The sequence below is a fragment of the Propithecus coquereli genome, unplaced genomic scaffold (assembly GCF_000956105.1).
Source record: "Propithecus coquereli isolate 6110/MARCELLA unplaced genomic scaffold, Pcoq_1.0 Scaffold213, whole genome shotgun sequence".
In the NCBI taxonomy this organism is placed as follows: Eukaryota; Metazoa; Chordata; class Mammalia; order Primates; family Indriidae; genus Propithecus; species Propithecus coquereli.
This window is the reverse complement of record NW_012146412.1, coordinates 1,293,551-1,313,143: the sequence shown is the minus strand read 5'-3', so window position 1 is coordinate 1,313,143 and position 19,593 is coordinate 1,293,551. Positions and strand designations below refer to the sequence as shown.

The window sequence follows — 19,593 nt, the reverse complement described above, 5'->3', positions numbered from 1 at the left end:
GGGTCTCGCTCTTGCTCAGGCTGGTCTCGAACTCCTGACCTTGAGTGATCCACCCACCTCGGCCTCCCAGAGTGCTAGGATTACAGGCGTGAGCCACTGCGCCCGGCCAAGAACCAGTATTTTTAATACTCTAAAAATAAACATTTAACATAAAAATTTTCATCTTTCTTCCACCTAATGTCATCTCTATACAATAAAAGGTAGGTATACCAGGCTTGGAAAACACCACTGAATGTATAGGTTTTACTCAGCATTTTAGTGTACTTTTAGTCCTACCTAAAACCAAGCATAGTATGTCATTTAAAAATATGTCCATAAAATACTTTTCCATACCTAATTAATATACTTTAAATAATGTGCATTATTTATTAGATGAGAAAATGCCAAAATTTATGTGCATGTATTATTACCATTTTAAATATTTGTAATTTATTCTATGACTATTTTAAATAAACTTTACAATACAATCTTTAATAAAATAGACATATAAAATAAAATATATGTCAACACTTTTTTGTATACTACACACAAATGATGAAATGATTCTTTAAATTCCTCAGGGGTTCAAGAGATTGCTTAATACTGTGAAAGAAGCTCTTGGGACAAGAAATGTTGGGAAAGCCTACTCTAGGTGAAGGCCTCACCAACTCGTTCCTGGCCGGGAATAAGACTGTATTTCTTCTCTTATTTTCCAGTTCTTTGAGGAGCTTTAACTTCACATTTCTTGGTATCATTCCCTCAAAGAAGTTCACACAATGCTTGACGTGTCTTAAGTATTCAGTAAATAATTAAATTGATTATTTTCAATTTACTCTACCTTGTCCCAGCAAGGATTTAAACCTGCAATGGAATAGAAATGGATTGCAGACACACACACACACACACACACACACACACACACACACAGGCATAAACCTTATATAGTCTTTTCAGAACATGCAAATCAATTATGTATGCCTGTTTTTTTAAAAAAGATGTTACATTAAAAACCTATCTTAATTCTCAGGTTTGGACTTCAAAAAATTTTAAAAAGAGAAATTAAATTTAAAAAACCAAACCTATCTTGAAACAAGCTATAGAATTTTGATGACTGTTAAAACTGAGTAATGGGTTTATGAAGGTTCATTATATTATTCTCTCTAGTTTTGTATATTATGAGAATCTCCATAACTAAAAGTAAGAAATAAATAAAATAAGAAGGTAAAGAAAATATCTTACATTTGAAAGAAAACAAAACAATCATTTTTATATAGTTCTCTTCTTAAAGTCTCTGTTGAAATTCTTAAACAAAATTTAGTACTAAAACTGCAAAAACAACTGTGAAAACACCACTATTCTCATGATTAAGAGCTAAGCCTTCTTTGCCAATAGACTGCTGCAACTGCTTCTGTGAACATCGAGAAGGCTACAGTGTTCCACAAACACATTTAAGTAGACTAAATGTCATTTTTAAGACTCTTCTGCCCATCCCCCCACAAACTTCTTGAAGATTAAGTGTAATGTTTTGAAATGAAAATACCAGCAAGAGCCTTTGTAGCTTGTCTTGGTTATATAAAAGCAAAATCTTCAAGGATTATCTAAAATGATTTGTTTTATGAAAAAACAGAGGAATTTTTTTAAATTCCCCATTAAAGTTGGGTTGCAAGAGAATGACATCAAAATCAAGTTTTGCAAAGTCTCATAGCTAAAAAACTGGCCAAGCTTTTCCATCAATGGAGGACAGAAAAATGAAGGTTAAAAAAAAATACCTATTACTTTCTGCCTTCCACAACTTTCCCCTCCCACACCAAAAAGAAAAAAGAGAGAGAAAAGAGAGAACAAAGGACAGAGAATGGTCCTGATTCTTAAAGTGAAAGATTGAGACAATTATTGTAGATAACTTTTTAACATTCTATCATACTATTTTAAATTATTACTATAAGAAGAATATTTTATTGTGTACCTACTGAAGTGCCAGAAACATACTAGGTACTTTTAACATATTATCTCATTTAATTCTCACATTGGCTCAGCCAGGTAGGTGTTCTTAAACCCATCTTATAACTGCTAAAACTGAAGCCCAGAGAAATTTGCCTAAGGTAACATAGCGAGTAAGTGTCACAGCCAAAATTCAAATCTCATTTATCAGGCTGGCAAGGTTTAAGAACATGGATCGCCCGCCTAGCTTCAAGGAAAAGAACAATTTACCCATGTCAGTCACGTGTGTTGATACTGACTCAGCAGATATTTTACTTCGCTTTGCCTATTAAAAGACCAAAACAATCTATCTCCATGTTTTACTTGTCCACAGAATCTAAGACCCATTTATCCCCCGACTCATATATTAGAAATGGGGTTTTTCATTTGTCCCCACAGTTTTAATTTTTATTTGCCCAGAACTTTAGTGTCCCATTAAAATGATGTTAAGTCGTGTGTGTGTCCCAACAATATCATTTAGGGTTTCAGTAAATCAGCTAACACAATTATTCATTGAATTAGCTACTGCATAGTACTCACAGTAGAAATCCCAGCTCTTTCCCATTAGGACCTAAGACACCTCTAACGAAATACACTATAGGAAATACTGACCAGACAAGTCAAAACCAGTATCTTACAGATGTTTTTAATCAAGTTGGAATAAATGATGAAAACTGCTTGTGGAAAAGAATTGCCAAAGAGAGTTTCTATAACCAGAATACCATTGTTAGCTGTAAGACTCATGTAAAAAACCTATTTATAGACTGCAATTGGTATTCTAAAACCTTCAAGAGAGCAATATTTACTTTTTCTAACCATTAAGTAGAAAAGTTATACTTTAGTCAATGATTAACAAGAGTTTAAATAAATGTAATTACAAATCCTCAGAGAATAATATTGTGATCCTATTTAAACAGCTTGATTTGATATGAACACTCTCGTACATGGAAAATTAGACCCAACTGGAGATCGGAAAATATTTTAAGTAATGGAAATAGTGCTGGATATGATGAAACTACGAACTGAGGGAAACTTTACGTTACTTTATTGTACAAGTCATTTAATTGCATGTAAAAAGTCTGAGAAAACTCCACATTAGAAAAAAGTCTATGTTAAAAGAAAAAACGGTGTAATTAAAACTACTAAACATTAAAACAATTCTGTTGCTGAAAAGTAGTAGGGATGCTGAGAAGAGATCAGAACCTTCTAATTTATTATCCAGTAAAGAGCGAATCTCGGAAGAAATTAATTAAAGTAATCTTTGGAAGATCTAATGGTGTTACTTGAAAATGTTTTGGGGTAACCCTGAGGTGGGCGAAAGCCAGGATCTTTTAGTATTTGGGGAATTCATTGCTGGGTTCTGCTTAGCACCGTGTCATAACCAGAGATTATATGACCTGAGTCTTAAATGAAGGGTTGCAGTTTGCTGTTACCAGTTTTTCTTTCGTGTTAATCTTGTATGTATTATATGCCTCCTCCTCGCCTTGTTTTGAACATCAACATATTATTTTGGAGTATAAAACATTCTTTGATACAGAAAAAAATCCAAAATAACTGAACTTTAAAGTTCCCATTTTTTCCTTTGAGATTTTTGGACTTGGGGGAAACTGAAGAGTGATAGCACAGAGCAATGGAATTCACTAACAGAAACTGTGTTTCAAAATACCCTTGACTTTTCTAAATTTGAAAAATTCATTTTTACTGCAAAACATTCAAACAATACAGAAAGACATTAAGTTAAAAAAATAAAAGATCTCCTCTTTACTTACTCTCTAACCCCACACCCTAGAAGTAACACTGTCAGCAATTTGTTCCATGTCCAATTTTTTTCTGTGTATGTATGTACACATAAACACATATGTACATATAGTCATGTTTTTACAAAATTTGAATCGTATTATTACATTTAGTTTTATAATTTCTGATTAATTGAGATGTAGTAGTATACTGTTTTTGTTTTACTTATTTCTGTTCTTGTTTCTCCTATGAGATGTCATAGGTCATCTGAAAGCAAGGGCTATCTTGTCAACCTTTTTTCTAAATGTCTACTACAATGCCTTGTACTTGTTAAATAAATATTTGTGGGCTTGAATTTAAGTAAATAATCAAAATAAATGGATGAAGAGTGAAAATGGGGATAAAATAATAGCTGGAGGTTGAAGGAAACTTTGATAAATGAAAATGATTTCTCTAAACCTGTTTCTGCAGATGTGTGTAACTTTCTGTAAGGAAAACGATGGAACGGAACAGAAGGTGGTGCTGATGCATTGCCCATCTGATGGGGCACTGCGGTGCCGCCCAGCCGGGGAGGCAGGACGAAGGCACAGTGAAGCCTCGACTCTGCCTCTCTCCCAGTGGCTCTTGCAGGCTTTCTGTCTGCTGCCCCTCGTTTTCGTGCCGTGTTTGTTACGTACCCTTTGCATTTCACAGCCTGGTGATCACCTTCGCGTCTCAGGAATAAAGGTGTGTTTCAAAGGCACATAAGTTAATTCGCACGATATCCTAGAAACGACAGTGCCCTAGAAGGCTGAAGGACTTAATTCTGTTCTAGCGAACTGAGACCTTGGGCAGGTCACTTATTTGAGGGCAGGGCGAGGTTCACCTTCTTCATCTACAATAGAAAAATTTCGAAAATGGAATGAAATGACCTCTGAGGTCCATTCTCTCCGTCTCGCCGGCAGACAAGAGCACACGGAGCAACACAGGCTCCCTTCGCTCGGGGAAACGGGACACGTTGCCGCCCTGTCCACGCCGGCGTGGGCGAGGGCGAGACGCGACGGCTCGCGCAGCCCCCGCACGCTGCTGAGCACAGCGGTGCCACATGGGTGCCAGCTCTTACCACCGTTCCTGCGCTAACCTTCTATGGCTCTCCGTTTCACCACTATTCTGTTACATCTGACGATAAGTCACTCGTCTGGGAACCGCTCGCTGACCGTCTGTCCGAAGGAGGCGCTGTCCTAAGAGCTGCGCAGCCGCGGCTCCCTGCCCGGCGGGCTGTCGCCGGCGGCGGCGTTAAGAGCTCGGTTCTCAGAGGACCGTCGGGCGCAGCGGGGTCCCTCGGGGATTCCGGACGTACGTAGATACTTTTCTCTCGTTATGGAAGAGCAGGGTATGGCACCCTCATTCTAGGACTGTTTAGTTTTTAATAACCAAGTACAGCGGAAAGAAGATATAATTTTAAAACAGTATATCAAATGGCCTTTCCTCAACAGCTTCAAGATTTAGAAATGGCGGGACACACGGAAAGCAGGATGGCGTAGTAAGGTGATTGGAGAGGCCTGGGTTCAAATCCCACCTCCACCATTGTACAGCCTCTTTAAACTTCAGTTTCTTTTCTAAAATGGGAAAAATAAGACCGGCCTTATAGAAACTGTATTATCATTAATGTGCGTCAGGTAAGCAAGAAACTAGCTGATCCATAGTGTGCGTACATTCAACAGCTATTCTATGCCAGACCCTTCCCCGGGCAACTGAATGCACAACTGTGAGCAAAACAGATACAGTCCCTGCATCCAAGAAGCCAGTAGGCCAGGTGTGCACCCACACTGCATGAGACTGAGGCTTTTACGACATGGGAGGATCCTCTTTAAGAAAAGAAATACAGGCCGGGCGCGCTGGCTCGCGCCAGGAATCCCAGCGCTCTGGGAAGATAGCTCGAGCTCAGGAGTGCTGGGATTACTGAATCAAGAGCAGGACCCCATCTCTACAAAAAATAGGAAAATTAGCTGAGTGTCATGGCGTTCGCCTGTAGTCCCAGCTGCTCAGGAGGCTGAGGCAGGTGGATCACTTGAGCCCAGGAGTTTGAGGTTGCGGTGAGCTAGGCTGATGCCACTGCACTCTACCCAGAGCAACAGAGTAAGACTCTGTTTCAGAAAAAGAGTGATATGTCTTGTTTTTATTATTATAATAACTATCTTTTAATTTCCGTGATGGCTTCTATCTTTAACTCATTATTCCTAAATCCGGAGGAAAGACTTCAAGTCACCAACCCAGACCATTTTAGCTTCAGTTATACCATGAGATATGGTCCTTTTGCAAAAAATAATTATTAAATACTATCAGGATCACTATTGCTAATGTAATAGCAACAGAAAGCTTAAAATACCGTTCTACATTCTACAAGATGACATGCAAATGTTCTCCTCAGGCAAGTAGAACTTCAGTAAAGCATTAATTTACTAATATTGATTTCTTTGAACCTCTCTTCTAATATGGGGAAACCCACAAATGCTTCATTTAATCAAATTTTGAACTTTATTCTAGACCTTTTTCCTTTTGTGTTGCCAGGTTTAGATTCTGGTTCAGCCATTACTTTAATGTAGTAATAGAATTGAAATTATAATTCTATAATAACAGGATGCCTGTTTTGAAGGAACAGATATGTTTGCGTTTACTTTTTACATAATTCCCACAGGAAAATCTGGAAATGACACAAACTGAGAAAATTAATGATTTGTTAGAATAATTTGAAAATATAATGATTGAAAAGAAAATAGGAGGAAAATTCATTAAAATGTAATTACTGATTTATTTCAATTATAGAAAACATGAACTTGGACCGTTAAAAATAGGATGGTAGGGAGGGTGCAATGGCTCATGGCTGTAATCCTAGCACTTTGGAAGGCCTAGGCAGGAAAATCATTTGAGGTCAGGAGTTCGAGACCAGCATGAGCAAGGGTGAAATTCCATTTCTACAAAAAATACAAAAATTAGCCAGGCGTGGTGGTGTGCACCTGTAGTCCCAGCTACTCAGGAGGCTGAGGTGGGAGGATTGCTTGAGCCCAGGAGTTTGAGGTTACACTGAGCTATGATGAGGCCACTGCATTCCAGCCTGGGCAACAGAGAGAGAGAGACTCTGTCTCAAAAAAAGAAGATGGTAAATATTTTTTTATGAAAAGTGGTAACTTTTGTCAATATTTAAATTCTTTCCAAAGAATAATAAAGGCAAAATATTGTTTCCAAAGAGTTTCAAGATTGTCAAAAATTTTAAAGAATGACTGTCACATAATATATTTTAAGGAATAATAGTCACATAATTTTTTAGCAATAAACAGCAAAGGTCACATGTCTTAAGCACCCAATAAATATTTGTAGAATGCAGGATAAATTAATGAATTTAATAAACAATCTGGAAGAGCAGTATTTGTAGTTAGCACAAAACTTAATATAAAGTGCTGAGTAGATGAAAAATGAATCGAACTGAAATTAATCCCAGTCCAAAAGGACAAAGAGAAAAACTCAATCAGCTGCAAACAATAAATGGGGAAAAACATTTAATTATATTTTTTTCATTTATAGCTATGAAATTGGAGAGGTAAGGGCTTAGGACCTATGTGCAGAACACTCTTCCTGCCCACACAGACTTCCACCATGATTTTCCACAGCAAGTTCAGTTATTTTCAGTTTGCTCTTTCGAAGTGCTACTTCAAGTTTACATTGTATTGTTTTCATAGGTCTTTGTGTATGTTGTTACCGCATTCGGTCTTCACAATACTCTAGGGTGTCTATTTTTAGCTCAGTATAATGAAAAGAAAAACCAAGGCCTCTGCGAGGGAAATGATTTGTCCAAGATTGTAAAGCTAATTAGTGGTAGAGCTAGCACTAGAGCCCCAGTCTCCTGCTTCAAAGACTGGGGCCATTTCCCCGATAGTACCATGTAGGTGAGGAGCACCTCTCTACCATTCTCGAAGGCCATTTATCCCCCAAATAGAGCCATCATGTTTTGCAGCAGATGTTCAGAGAACACTCACACCAATGGACAAAGTGTGTGGAAAGCAATTTGGGAATATTTAAAACAATTTTAAAAATAGGTAGTTCATTCCTGGGATTAATGAACAGAAATAATTCAAATAAATTCAAAGCTATATGGCCAAAGTTAATTATTGCAACATAATTTATGACAGGAAAAGAGAAAGAAGGAAAGAATGAAGAAAAATAAGGTAATTGCTATCAAAAGAGAGAGATGACTAAGTAAATCATGTTTCATCAAATTGGTAAATTGTTATACTGTTAACATAATTATGAAGACTAAAAACAAGGTGGAAAATGTTTAAAGTGATTTTATCTGGGAAGTATGTTTGAGAAGCCTGGAAGGAAACACAGAAATATGACAACATTTTGTTACACATGTGGATTTTTTAAATAAATTTTCTTTAACAGTTTCTATTTAATACTTTATTAAATAGCTTTAATAACATACATTTACAGTTCACATGGAGATATTTCAGCCAAAGAAGACTAAAATCATGCACAAATTTGGACATCTAGCTTTTGAAAAATGATTGGGGTTCCGTAAATACGTATGTATGATGTATTAGGTTTGTTCTGTGCTCAGCCCATTCTTCCCACCAGCGTCCCGCCATGTCTTCCTGACCTCTAATCCCTTCTTCATCTCTGTTTCTAAAGTCGTGCCTGCTATCTTATTTGCTTCCTGTCATCCGCAGAATTTATCTGAGTCTGGACTTCCAGGGGCATCAAAGGGAGCTGCCACTTTAGATTGGAGGAGGGAACGGAATGAGATATTAAGCCCCGGCTGTCTCTCAGTGGCATTAGGCCTTGATAGCTGGGCTCAAAAAGAAAAAGCAGACTGACTTTCCCTTTAAGCTACTGAATCTAAAGAACAAAGGTTGAAGCTCCCTTAAATCAATCATTCCAAAGGTAGATGGCCTTGTACTAGATAGAGGATGACCTTGGAAAATCGCAGAATGGCTGTTGGGCAAGGTTGCAGGGCCCAGGGCGCACTCCTCCGTGAACTCCATTTCAGTTTTCCCAACGGATCTCCTTTAGGTCAGACCAGAGGACACACATAGACAGATATCCCGGTTTCATCAAGATTTATGTCAAACTCACTATCTCGAAGCAAAACGTTTTGCCTTGTTCCTTGGCAAACAGGATCAAGTTATAACCGTAGTGCGGTATGGAGAGCCTCCCCCACATTCTCTACGGGAGAATGAAGCGGCTGTCTTCAGCCCAGAGCAAAGATAACCCTAGATACCTTGATAGCCTATGCAAATAGCAGCAAAGGTGAAAGAGACACCGTGGAACACGAAGGTCACCTTGGGGCCTTACAATATACGCACATAGGTATGTCCAGAAAACTTGCTTGGAAAGGTAGTGCAGAGGTACATGTCTGTTGTCTTCTAAACTCTACTGTTTCTCATTCGAATGCTGATACAACCAAGATTTTATCACAGCTTAGGTCATCTTTCATATATTATAGTTACGGAAATATGCAATAGAACATCTATTTTGAAGAAACTCTCCCCCCCCACTTGTCTTTCCCTGTTAGGACTGGTTAATTCCTATTAGGGCTGGGTTAATACACTTATACTGTCTACTCTACGTTCAATGTCTGCACAAGCAAAAGCTAAATGTGCAAGGCAGCTAGTTTATGGCTCAAAATGTTACACATACTCAGTGCTTTCCGGTCTGCACAGCAGCCCTGCAGAGTGTGTCCTCTGTGGATGAAAGCACTACGGCGACCAGGGGGTGACTGGCTGTTTAGAAGAAAGCAAAGAATGAATGTCCTCTTTAAATCCTAGGAATGCAAGACTGCTTTAGCTTTGAATCGGAAAAATAAGGGTGCGGGGGAAGCAATTCTCAAGACTTTCTGTTGTGATTCTAGCCCCAGGAAAGCACAGAAAGAGCTGCTGAAATCATTTAAGACAGAGTCTGCCGCAGGCTCCCCTGTTACTCCTTTCAGAAGCTCAACCCCAGGTTGGAGGCAAGGGAGGAGGCTACAGCCTTAACATTTCTCTGAGAGGAAAGCATTCTTAAGGATCCTTGGGAACATTTGGGTGCTAAATGGTTCCAGAATCTTCTGAAGACAACCAGATGTAAGAACAGGTAGACAGAGGTAATACCTCAAGGCATCCATTCCTCCAGAAAATCTTTCAGCAAATGATTTAAATTAGCTTTTCTGGCCAGCACAGTGGCTTACCGTCTATAATCCTAGCATTCTGGGAGGCTGAGGTGGGAGGATCGCTTGAGATCAGGAGTTCGAGACCAGCAAGAGTGAGATCCCATCTCTACAAAAAATAGAAAAATGAGCTGGGCGTTGTGGCATTCGCCTGTAGTCCCAGCTACTAGGGAGGCCGAGGAAGGAGGATCACTTGAGCCCAGGAGTTTGAGGTTGCTGTGAGCTACGATGACATCATGGCACTCTAGCCAGGGCAACAGAGCAAGATTCTGTCTCAAAAAAAAAAAAAAAAAAAACCCAAAAAATAAAACCAAAAGCAGGGTGGCACCAGTTTTGGAATCCCCACCCCTTACATCAACGCCTACTTTCCCCACCCTAACAGGATTTATGGAACATTTTCAGTGTCCACAGGATCTATAAAGTTTGAATCCACTGCTCAAATTGATTAGTTTTGACCTACAAAAAGGCAGTTTCAGATAGTTCATCCTGATGTTGAAATGTCTCCAGTGAGCAAGAGAAAAGCCAAGGAACAAAGCTGAAAGTAGACTCTGTGGGACAACAATAAACACCTAGAGAGCGGAGGGATGGAGACCCGACAGGCAGGCGGGTGCGTGGCGGGCAGGCAAGCGGCCGGCGTCCACACGGCCTACGGTCTTCGCCGGGTCCTCGCCGCTTTGCTCCTCCCTCAGCTATGGCTCGTGACTCTTAGCCGGACCATGTCTTCTGGCTTTTAGCTATTTTTTATCTAATGCCTTTATGCAGCTTTGTATGTTTCTCTTTCCCCCATTTCAGCCTCGTTTGCGCGATAAAGACCCTCCGGAGGCCACGTTCCTGGGCCAGTGTTTCAGCCGCAGCGAGCGGGTGCCCAGGCAGCGCCGGCAAACAGGCCGGGGCCCTGCTGGGAGCTCCACCGGAGACCAAACTCTGGGAGTAGCATCCGCATTTTGGCAGCGCCTCCCACGTACTCTGTTCCGTGCTACATATTTCGTAGATGTATAAGCTCTAAATCCGACAACCTTACAAAGGATGTTATTGTTATTAACTTCATTCTGCAGCTGAGGATAGGAAGAGAGTTGAGAAAGGTTAAGTAACTTGCCTAAGGCTACAGAGTGAGCACCTGAACTTCAAGCCCAGGTGTGCTAACCCCCAAACCCACATTCTTCCCTTGGTTTTCCACTTTGGGCAGTGCCTGCCACAATTTCATCAGAATAGTAATCATAGTGAAGACTTACATAGAGCTTACTCTGTTCCTGGCACTGTTCTGAAGCTGTTTACGCACATTAATTCATTCAATCCTCATGACAAACCCTGGGAGGTGGGCTCTGCTATTATACATTGAGAGGATTTGGAGCTGCGTTGTCCTGGACTTCTACATTAGGAACAAGGGAGATTCTGTAGAACAGTGAATGATCACTGCTCTGTGTCTTTTTATACAGAGGAGGCAACCTTATAACCTACATAGTAGCTCACCTGCACCCTGCTCCAAGAGGACTGGGGAGGGGAGTCAAGCAGAGAAGTAAGATAGAGCTTGGATTCGGGTTCCCTGCGGGCCCCTCAGCCCTCCTGTAGCATAAGTTTTAGGTTGGAAGCCTTGGCCGTGCAGAGAGCAGGCTGGGAGCCATCAGGGCTCCCTGGCAGCTTCCCCCTGTGCCACCCTACGCAGCACTAATTTTGTCCATGATTTTACCAGCTACATACAACCACTGTGAGCCCGGACAATAAAGATCAACAATATTTTCTTCTTTTTAGGCTCATTCAAAAGTTTGGCATAACTACAACATAAATTTCCGCCCACATCAGAAGGGTTGGTTATCTATCACGTTGGGATCCCATTGGATTGAGCCAAACAGATCAGAAAACATGATGGATATAGTCAAGTGCCAACAATCCATGGTTTCTGTGCTTGGCTGGTTCGCCCACCCTATCCATGGGGAGGGCGACTATCCAGAGGAAATGAAGACGAAATTGCTCTCCATCTTACCCCTTTTCTCTGAAGCAGAGAAGAAAGAGGTGAGAGGCACAGCTGACTTCTTTGCCTTCTCCTTTGGACCTAACAATTTCAAGCCCCTAAACACCATGGCTAAAATGGGGCAAAATGTGTCACTCAATTTAAGAGAAGTGCTGAACTGGATTAAACTGGAATATGACAACCCTCGGATCTTGATTGCTGAGAATGGCTGGTTCACGGACAGTCACGTGAAAACGGAAGACACCACAGCCGTCTACATGATGAAGAATTTCCTCAACCAGGTGCTTCAAGGTTGGTTGCACATTAAGTCAAATTTTTAAAAACAATTTTGAATACTTATAGGATATTTAAAGTCACTTTGGAATATATGATTATTATTTTTGGGCCTTCATATTGTCCAATGTTGACAGATCTTTTTTTTTATGTTACTCCCATGTCCTTTTTTTTTTTTTTTTTTGAGACAGAGTCTTGCTCTGTTGCCCGGGCTAGAGTGCCGTGGCGTCAGCCTAGCTCACAGCAACCTCAAGCTCCTGGGCTCAAGCAATCCTCCTGCCTCAGCCTCCCGAGTAGCTGGGACTACAGGCATGCGTCACCATGCCCAGCTAATGTTTTCTATATATATTTAGTTGTTCAAATAATTTATTTCTATTTTTTTTTAGTAGAGATGGGGTCTCGCTCTTGCTCAAGCTGGTCTCAAACTCCTGTGCTCAAACTATCCGCCCGCCTCGGCCTCCCAGAGTGCTGGGATTACAGGCATGAGCCACCGTGCCCGGCCTCCCATGTCCTTTTAAAAATAAGTTTGAGAACAAAAGAATTTCAGACTAAAGAACTACATCCTTAATTGGCAAGAAGATGTTTCATTCTTTCAGTGTTAAAAGAGATATGTTTAAAGTTTCCTAACAGTAGTATTTTATTCTAAGATGCTGAATGTTCTTGAAATTGTGGTCCTTACGTTCTGTGCCATGACTGATCCATCAAACGGTCTGAAGACAAAGCTGAGCCATTTCCATGGCTCCTGGAGATTTCGTCTAGCCCCTCCTTACCCCTCATTCCTTTTCCGTTACTCAAGTAGTGACATCTACAGGTGGCTGATAGAAATGATGGAGCCGAAGACAAGCTCAGGTCCTGTTCCCTACAGAGTCGGGCTCCATTTCACTCAAATAAAAAGGAATTCTCTGTGGACCTTACTAAAACTCTGCAGCTCTCTTTAGAAGGCACAAGGCTGGAGGAAAATCCCAGGATCTGTAGAACAGAGTCTACAGGGATTATCCTCAGGGAGAGCAGGACCCTGCTGCCCCAAGTTGCATGAGCAACGTGGAATGGAGCCACGCCCAGCCATGGGCCACATGCACTGGGGGCCAGGGCAGGACAGTGCCTATGGGGCTGGGGTTGAATGCCATGCATGTGGGCAGAGGGGCTGCCAATTCTCCAGACGTTACCATTACATTGTCCTCAGGATCCTACACCACCAAGAGACTGGAGATAGGGCCTTCTTGGAATATTTTTGGCATGGATTTTTCTACCTTTTAGGAAAAGAATGTCAGTGATAAAACCCCTAAAAATGGGCTGGGCACGGCGGCTCATGCCTGTAATCCTAGCACTTTTGAGAGGCCGAGGCCAAGGGAAGATTGCTTGAGCTCAGGAGTTCGAGACCAGCCTTAGCAAAAGGGAGACCCCGTCTCTACTAAAAATAGAAAAATTAGCCACGCGCGGTGGCATGCGCCTGTAGTCCCAGCTACTCGGGAGGCTGAGGCAGGAGGATCACTTGAGCCCAGGGGTTTGAGGTTGCTGTGAGCTAGGCTGACGCCATGGCACTCTAGCCTGAGCAAGAGAGTGAGACTCTGTCTCAAAAAAAAAAAAATTAGAACCCAAAAATGCAGAGATGAGGCATATCTATGAGAGAATGAATGCTTTTGAGAAAAGAAAGATGATTCAGGGCTGATTTGGGTATTTGTTGTTTTGACTGCTGCTGTTGATTTTCATATTTCATTTTTACCCAATTCCTAGAAGTTACTGAATCAGAGTTTTCAAGCTAGAAAGGTCCTTGGAGATCGTCTTTTCCAATCCTTTCTGTTTACAAATGAGGAAACTGAGGCCAAGAAACCTGCCCAGGAGCACTCTCCCAGAAGCACAGCAGGACGAGGCCCTGGGCCCTCTGCCCCAGCCACGCTGGCTCCCGTTCTTGCTCATCACTTTGCTCCTTTCATCTGCGTTCACTGATGCCAATTCTGACCGCGATCTCTTTAGTCCCAGAAGAATAGTTTCATAGAGTGGACAGCTTGTCCACAGACAGACACCAGCCCAAACTGGAAATGAGAAACTCTTGGTCACGAGCAGACATCTGCACTGGTCCCAAAGGGTTCTGGAAATCACTGTGCCCCCTGACACAGATTTGCACACTAAGTCTCAGAAATACTTTTAATTTGATCCTTTAACTGTGTCATTCACTTGTTTCGAGGGCAGGGAGTACCATTCTGGGTGAAAATAACTGCTACTTTTCAAGGATAAACATTAGTTTTCTATCTGATGTAACGGGCCTGCAAATTAGGAAAAAGGTTGGTTTCACAATATGCTGTCTCCGGGCACATTGTTAGTGAAATTATAAACATGAACTAGAGGGTTTAGGCCTCTGAACACCTCTGCTTTCTTTTCTCTGTGCAGCAATAAGGTTGGATGAAATCCAAGTGTTTGGTTATACTGCCTGGTCTCTCCTGGATGGCTTTGAATGGCAAGATGCTTACACTACCCGCCGAGGATTATTTTATGTGGATTTTAATAGCAAACAGAAAGAAAGGATACCCAAGTCTTCGGCGCATTACTATAAACAGATCATACGAGAAAATGGTTTTGCTCTAAAAGAGTCCACGCCGGATGTGCAGGGTCAGTTTCCCTGTGACTTCTCCTGGGGTATCACTGAATCTGTTCTTAAGGTACGTGGCTACTTCCAAATTAACCATAAACTGGGGCAAAGAGCACACAATATTTTATTTCGTTTACTTAATGACAGCTAAAAGATAGCCATCGGAGGGTATAGGATACCACAATTATTGCAAGGTTACGAAGGAGAGCTGGGGAAAGAGAAGGGAGAAAAGGGCGATGAACGCTTGCTGAGAGCGCTCTGCGGCTGGAGCTCTCGCTTGGCGATGGAGGAGGCGCACACAGCCTAGGGGGAACCCATGGTCCTTTCTGGGTGGGGCATTTGTTAGTAGTGTCAAAATTATCTGGAAAATAATTTTAGATTTTTTTCTTGTCAAAAGCAAATCATTAGCAGCCCTTTCATTCTTTTATTTAATAGAGTTGGATAATTCGCCTCGTGAGGCCTCTGTATCCCAGCAGAGCCTCTGCACGCCTCATTCCTCACCTTGCTCAGATGTTTCCTCCAGTATCACCTCTCAGCAAGCCCTCGCCGCTCTGACGCCCCCAACGCACCCCTATCACCGCCCCTCCCCTCTCCCGCTTTATCTTTCTATGGAGCATCATCCCCACCTAACATACTAAGCACTTGCCACGGTCTTCTCATACGTCACCTCTGTCCCCCTGCTAGAATGCGTGAGGGCAGAGGTGTTTGAGGCTTTGGTGCCTGCTGCATGGCAGGTGCTCAGGTAAACGAATGAGATCACCTTTTAGAGCCAGGTGAGACCCTAGAGAGTTCTCCTTCCAAATCCTTCATTTTTACAGGGGAAGAAAGTGAGACCTATCAACTTGCCCAAGGTAACACAAGTACCGGCAGAACTGTTAACGGGCAGTCCTTAAGCCTCCCAAAGTCATAATAACAACTATTTTTAAAGCCTTTGGTTTGTACCAAGCATTTTCTCTGCTTAATCTTAAAATCCCCATTTTACAAGCAAGGAAACTGAGGTTGGGGGAGGTTATGTAACTTGTCCAGGTTACCCAGGTCTGTCTCCTGACCACTACGCTTGTAGGATTACAGGCGTGAGCCACTGCGCCCGGCTGAGAGTAGGATTTTAGAAACAAGCTCTGGGAGCTAGGGTTGGGATTGGTGTACATCATCTTTAATTAATCTCTTAGCAGATTAATCATACACACTTGCTGTCTAAAACTAATGCTTTCTGGAGATTTTAAAAAATAATTTTTTATTGATACATAGCAGATGTATGTATTTTCAGGGTACATGTGATAAATTAATATATTCATATAGTCAAGTCAGAGTAATAGCGATATCCATCACCTTAAATATTTATCTTTTCTTTATGCTAGGAACATTTGAATTATTCTCTTTTAACTATTTTGAAATGTACAATAGATTAATGTTAACTGTAGTTACTCTGCTGATCTGTCAAACACCAGGTTCTCTTTCTTCTAACTGTAGCTTTCTGGAGGTTTTTAAAAGTAAGACAGATTTTTATTTGATCTTGCCTTGCCCAATGGCAAGATTGCCTTTTGTAAACACCCTTTCAATATCATGGTGTTCTGAGTTTTCAAAACACTGACACTGGCCATCTAGGCTAGAAGGATTTTACTCAAATAATTATATACAGATTTAACTTCATGCTCACATGATCAATGTTCTCTCAGTTTAATGTTCTAGATAACTGGTTGGCAGATGGTAAGTGGGCAGTGATATGGCTTTGTAATTAGACTATGAAAGATGACACACGAGAAAACAATTAGAGGGAAAATATTGACCCAAGGTTAATTATCATTTTTTTTCCTGGTGCATTTAAATTCAGTCATGAGAAGAAAAAGACCTTTAAAACAAGTACAGAGCTTTTAGTTTCCCTTAGTAATCTTGAATTTGGAAATGTTTTTATTAAGCCAAAGGACTGTTAGTTTAGGCTCAATGGCCTAGCAGGCAATTACTGCAACCGGGGAAAACAATCCAAGCCATGGCCACATATGTTTGCACAGTGCTTTCAAGTTGCCAGAGCACTTTCCCAGAGTCACTGAGTCCGCATGACACACCTGTGAGGTAGGTGCGATTGCTCCATCACTATAGAGTTGCCAAGCCTGCGTTTCAAAGGGGCACAACTAGAACAGGAGTCCAAGGCTCTCTCCTCCGCGGAGAGGCAGGAAATGAGATACTATCAGATTCAAGAGTCAGCCTTGGGAGTTCCTGGAAGTATGTTATGGTCCTTTCCACTCATAACCCAAGTGCCTTGCACAGAGAGAGTGTCTAGTATTCTTCCACTGCATGAATAAATGCTTTGTCGTCACAGGCACATGGGTGGGAGAGACATCACGGATGCAAATGTGCTGGAGGAGTTAGAGAGTTGGGTTCAGTGAATGCAGGGTCACTGCCTGCCCCATCCCGCTGGCCTTTCTTAGGAACTGTGGCTGGGGTCAGCCAGCCTCCTCCAACCCCAAGTGCTGATCTCAGTGAAATCCTCTACAGTTGGAATTTCAACTTTGTCTTCAATTTATGGCAGGGTTTAGCATACATCTTTCATAACTGCTTTTAACTGACGGTACCAAGCAAATTTCATAATGCATTTGAACAGGCGCCATGTGAAACCCCACCATGTAACTGGGTTTTTAGGTCAAATGAACTTGAAAACAGCTTCTCAGTGTTTCGTTAAACAACTTGTTTTCCAAGCCAAGCCCTGGGTGTGCTTTCTTCCCTATGTTCTCTGGTCTCCCTGGGAAATTTCAAGGGCTGGAAAGGAGGATATCCCACCCGGCCTTTTCTGTGGCTTCAGCACAACAGCTGGAACACACAGGCCCTTAGGAAGGGCATATGCGTCGCCGATTTTCTCGTGTCCGCGAGAGGCGGAGTAAGCCCAGGCCCCTCTTCCTCTCAGACCACGTCTGCGTAGACCCTGTCTGCCAGCCCACGCTTTGCTAATGTGCTTGTTCTTCCTAGCCCGAGGCCGTGGCTTCCTCCCCACAGTTCAGTGACCCTCACCTGTACGTGTGGAACGCCACCGGCAACAGACTGCTGCACCGAGTGGAAGGGGTGAGGCTGAAAACACGACCGGCTCAATGCACAGATTTTGTCAGCATCAAAAAACAACTTGAGATGCTGGCAAGAATGAAAGTCACCCACTACCGGTTCGCTCTGGACTGGGCCTCCGTCCTTCCCACCGGCAACGTGTCCTCCGTGAACCGACAAGCGCTGAGGTACTACCGCTGTGTGGTCAGCGAGGGGCTGAGGCTCGGCGTGTCCCCGATGATCACGCTCTACCACCCGACCCACGCCCGCCTGGGCCTGCCCGCGCCGCTGCTGCACGGCGGCGGGTGGCTGAACGCGGCGACAGCCCGGGCTTTCCGGGCCTACGCCGGGCTGTGCTTCCGCGAGCTGGGCGACGTGGTGAAGCTCTGGATCACCATCAACGAGCCCAACCGGCTGAGCGACGTCTACAACCGCAGCGGCAACGACACCTACCGGGCGGCCCACCACCTGCTGCTGGCGCACGCGCTGGCCTGGCGCCTGTACGACCGGCAGTACCGGCCGGCGCAGCGCGGCGCCGTGTCGCTGGCGCTGCACGCGGACTGGGCGGAGCCCGCCAACCCCTACGCCGCCTCGCATCGGCGGGCGGCCGAGCGCTTCCTGCAGTTCGAGATCGCCTGGTTCGCGGACCCGCTCTTCAAGAGCGGGGACTACCCGCCGGCCATGAGGGAGTACCTCGCCGCCAAACGCGGGCGCGGGCGCTCCGGCTCCGCGCTACCCCGCTTCTCGGAGCACGAGCGCGGGCTGGTCCGCGGCGCGGCCGACTTCTGCGCCCTGAACCACTTCACCACCCGGTTCGTGATGCACGAGCCGCAGAGCGGCGGCCGCTACGACTCGGACCGGGACATCCAGTTTCTGCAGGACTTCACCCGCCTGAGCTCCCCCGGCCGCCTGGCCGTGATACCCTGGGGAGAGCGCAAGCTGCTCAGGTGGGTCCGGGAGAACTACGGCGACGTGGACGTGTACATCACCGCCAACGGCATCGACGACCAGGCTCTGGAAAATGACCAGCTCCGAAAATACTACGTGGAGAAGTACGTTCAGGAGGCTCTGAAAGGTGAGGTTCGGGGGCCACTTCAGACACACTGAAGGGCGAGGCTCACATTAATTGATAACAAAAGAATGAGTGGAGAAGGCTCATCAGCGCCAGTGCCAGATTTTTGGAACCCAAGTCCTGTCAGTGGGATTTTTGATCTGAAAAATGGACCACTGGGTTTTTGAATTGTTTAATTATAAAAGTAGCACAAGCTCATCATGGAAAATTTGACAGGTGTTTTTATAAATCACCTTAAGAGGCCAGGAACCATGGCTCACGCCTGTAATCCCAGCAGTTTGGGAGGCCAGGGCAGGAGGATCACTCAAGGCCAGGAGTTTGAGACCAGCCTGGACAACATAGCGAGACCCCCATCTCTACAAAAAAAATTAGCCAGGTGCTCATCTATGGTCCTAGCTGCTTGGGAGGTTGAGGCAGGAAGATGGCTTGAGCCAAGGAGTTCGAGATTGGTGAGCTATGAATCCTGGCACTGTACTCTAGCCTGGGTAGAGCTAAGAACCTGTCTCTTAAAAAAAATTAAAATAATTAATATCACCTGAAATCTCACTTCCCGAGACAAGCACTGTCAATATTTTGGATCACTTGCTTCCAGCATGCTTGCTAGGCATTTTTAATACAATTGAGTTCATGTTTTAATAGCCATGTATCCAACTTTTAAAAATGTGTGTTCCATGTCATTAAAAATTCCTTGTATGGCTCACGCCTGTAATCCTAGCACTCTGGGAGGCTGAGGCGGGCGGATTGTTTGAGCTCAGGAGTTCGAGACCAGCCTGAGCAAGAGCGAGACC

The 19,593-nt window shown here is 43.3% G+C and overlaps 1 protein-coding gene across 1 annotated transcript in view; it reads left to right on the top strand.

Moving 5' to 3' along the window:
• KLB (klotho beta) overlaps positions 1 to 19,593 on the top strand; it is a 26,705-nt gene that overhangs the window by 4,438 nt on the left and 2,674 nt on the right. The window contains exons 2-4 of the mRNA XM_012644489.1: positions 11,624 to 12,134; positions 14,505 to 14,773; positions 17,665 to 18,808. Of these exons, the coding sequence (XP_012499943.1) occupies positions 11,624 to 12,134; positions 14,505 to 14,773; positions 17,665 to 18,808 (1,924 nt within the window). The remainder of the gene's footprint in view (positions 1 to 11,623; positions 12,135 to 14,504; positions 14,774 to 17,664; positions 18,809 to 19,593) is intronic.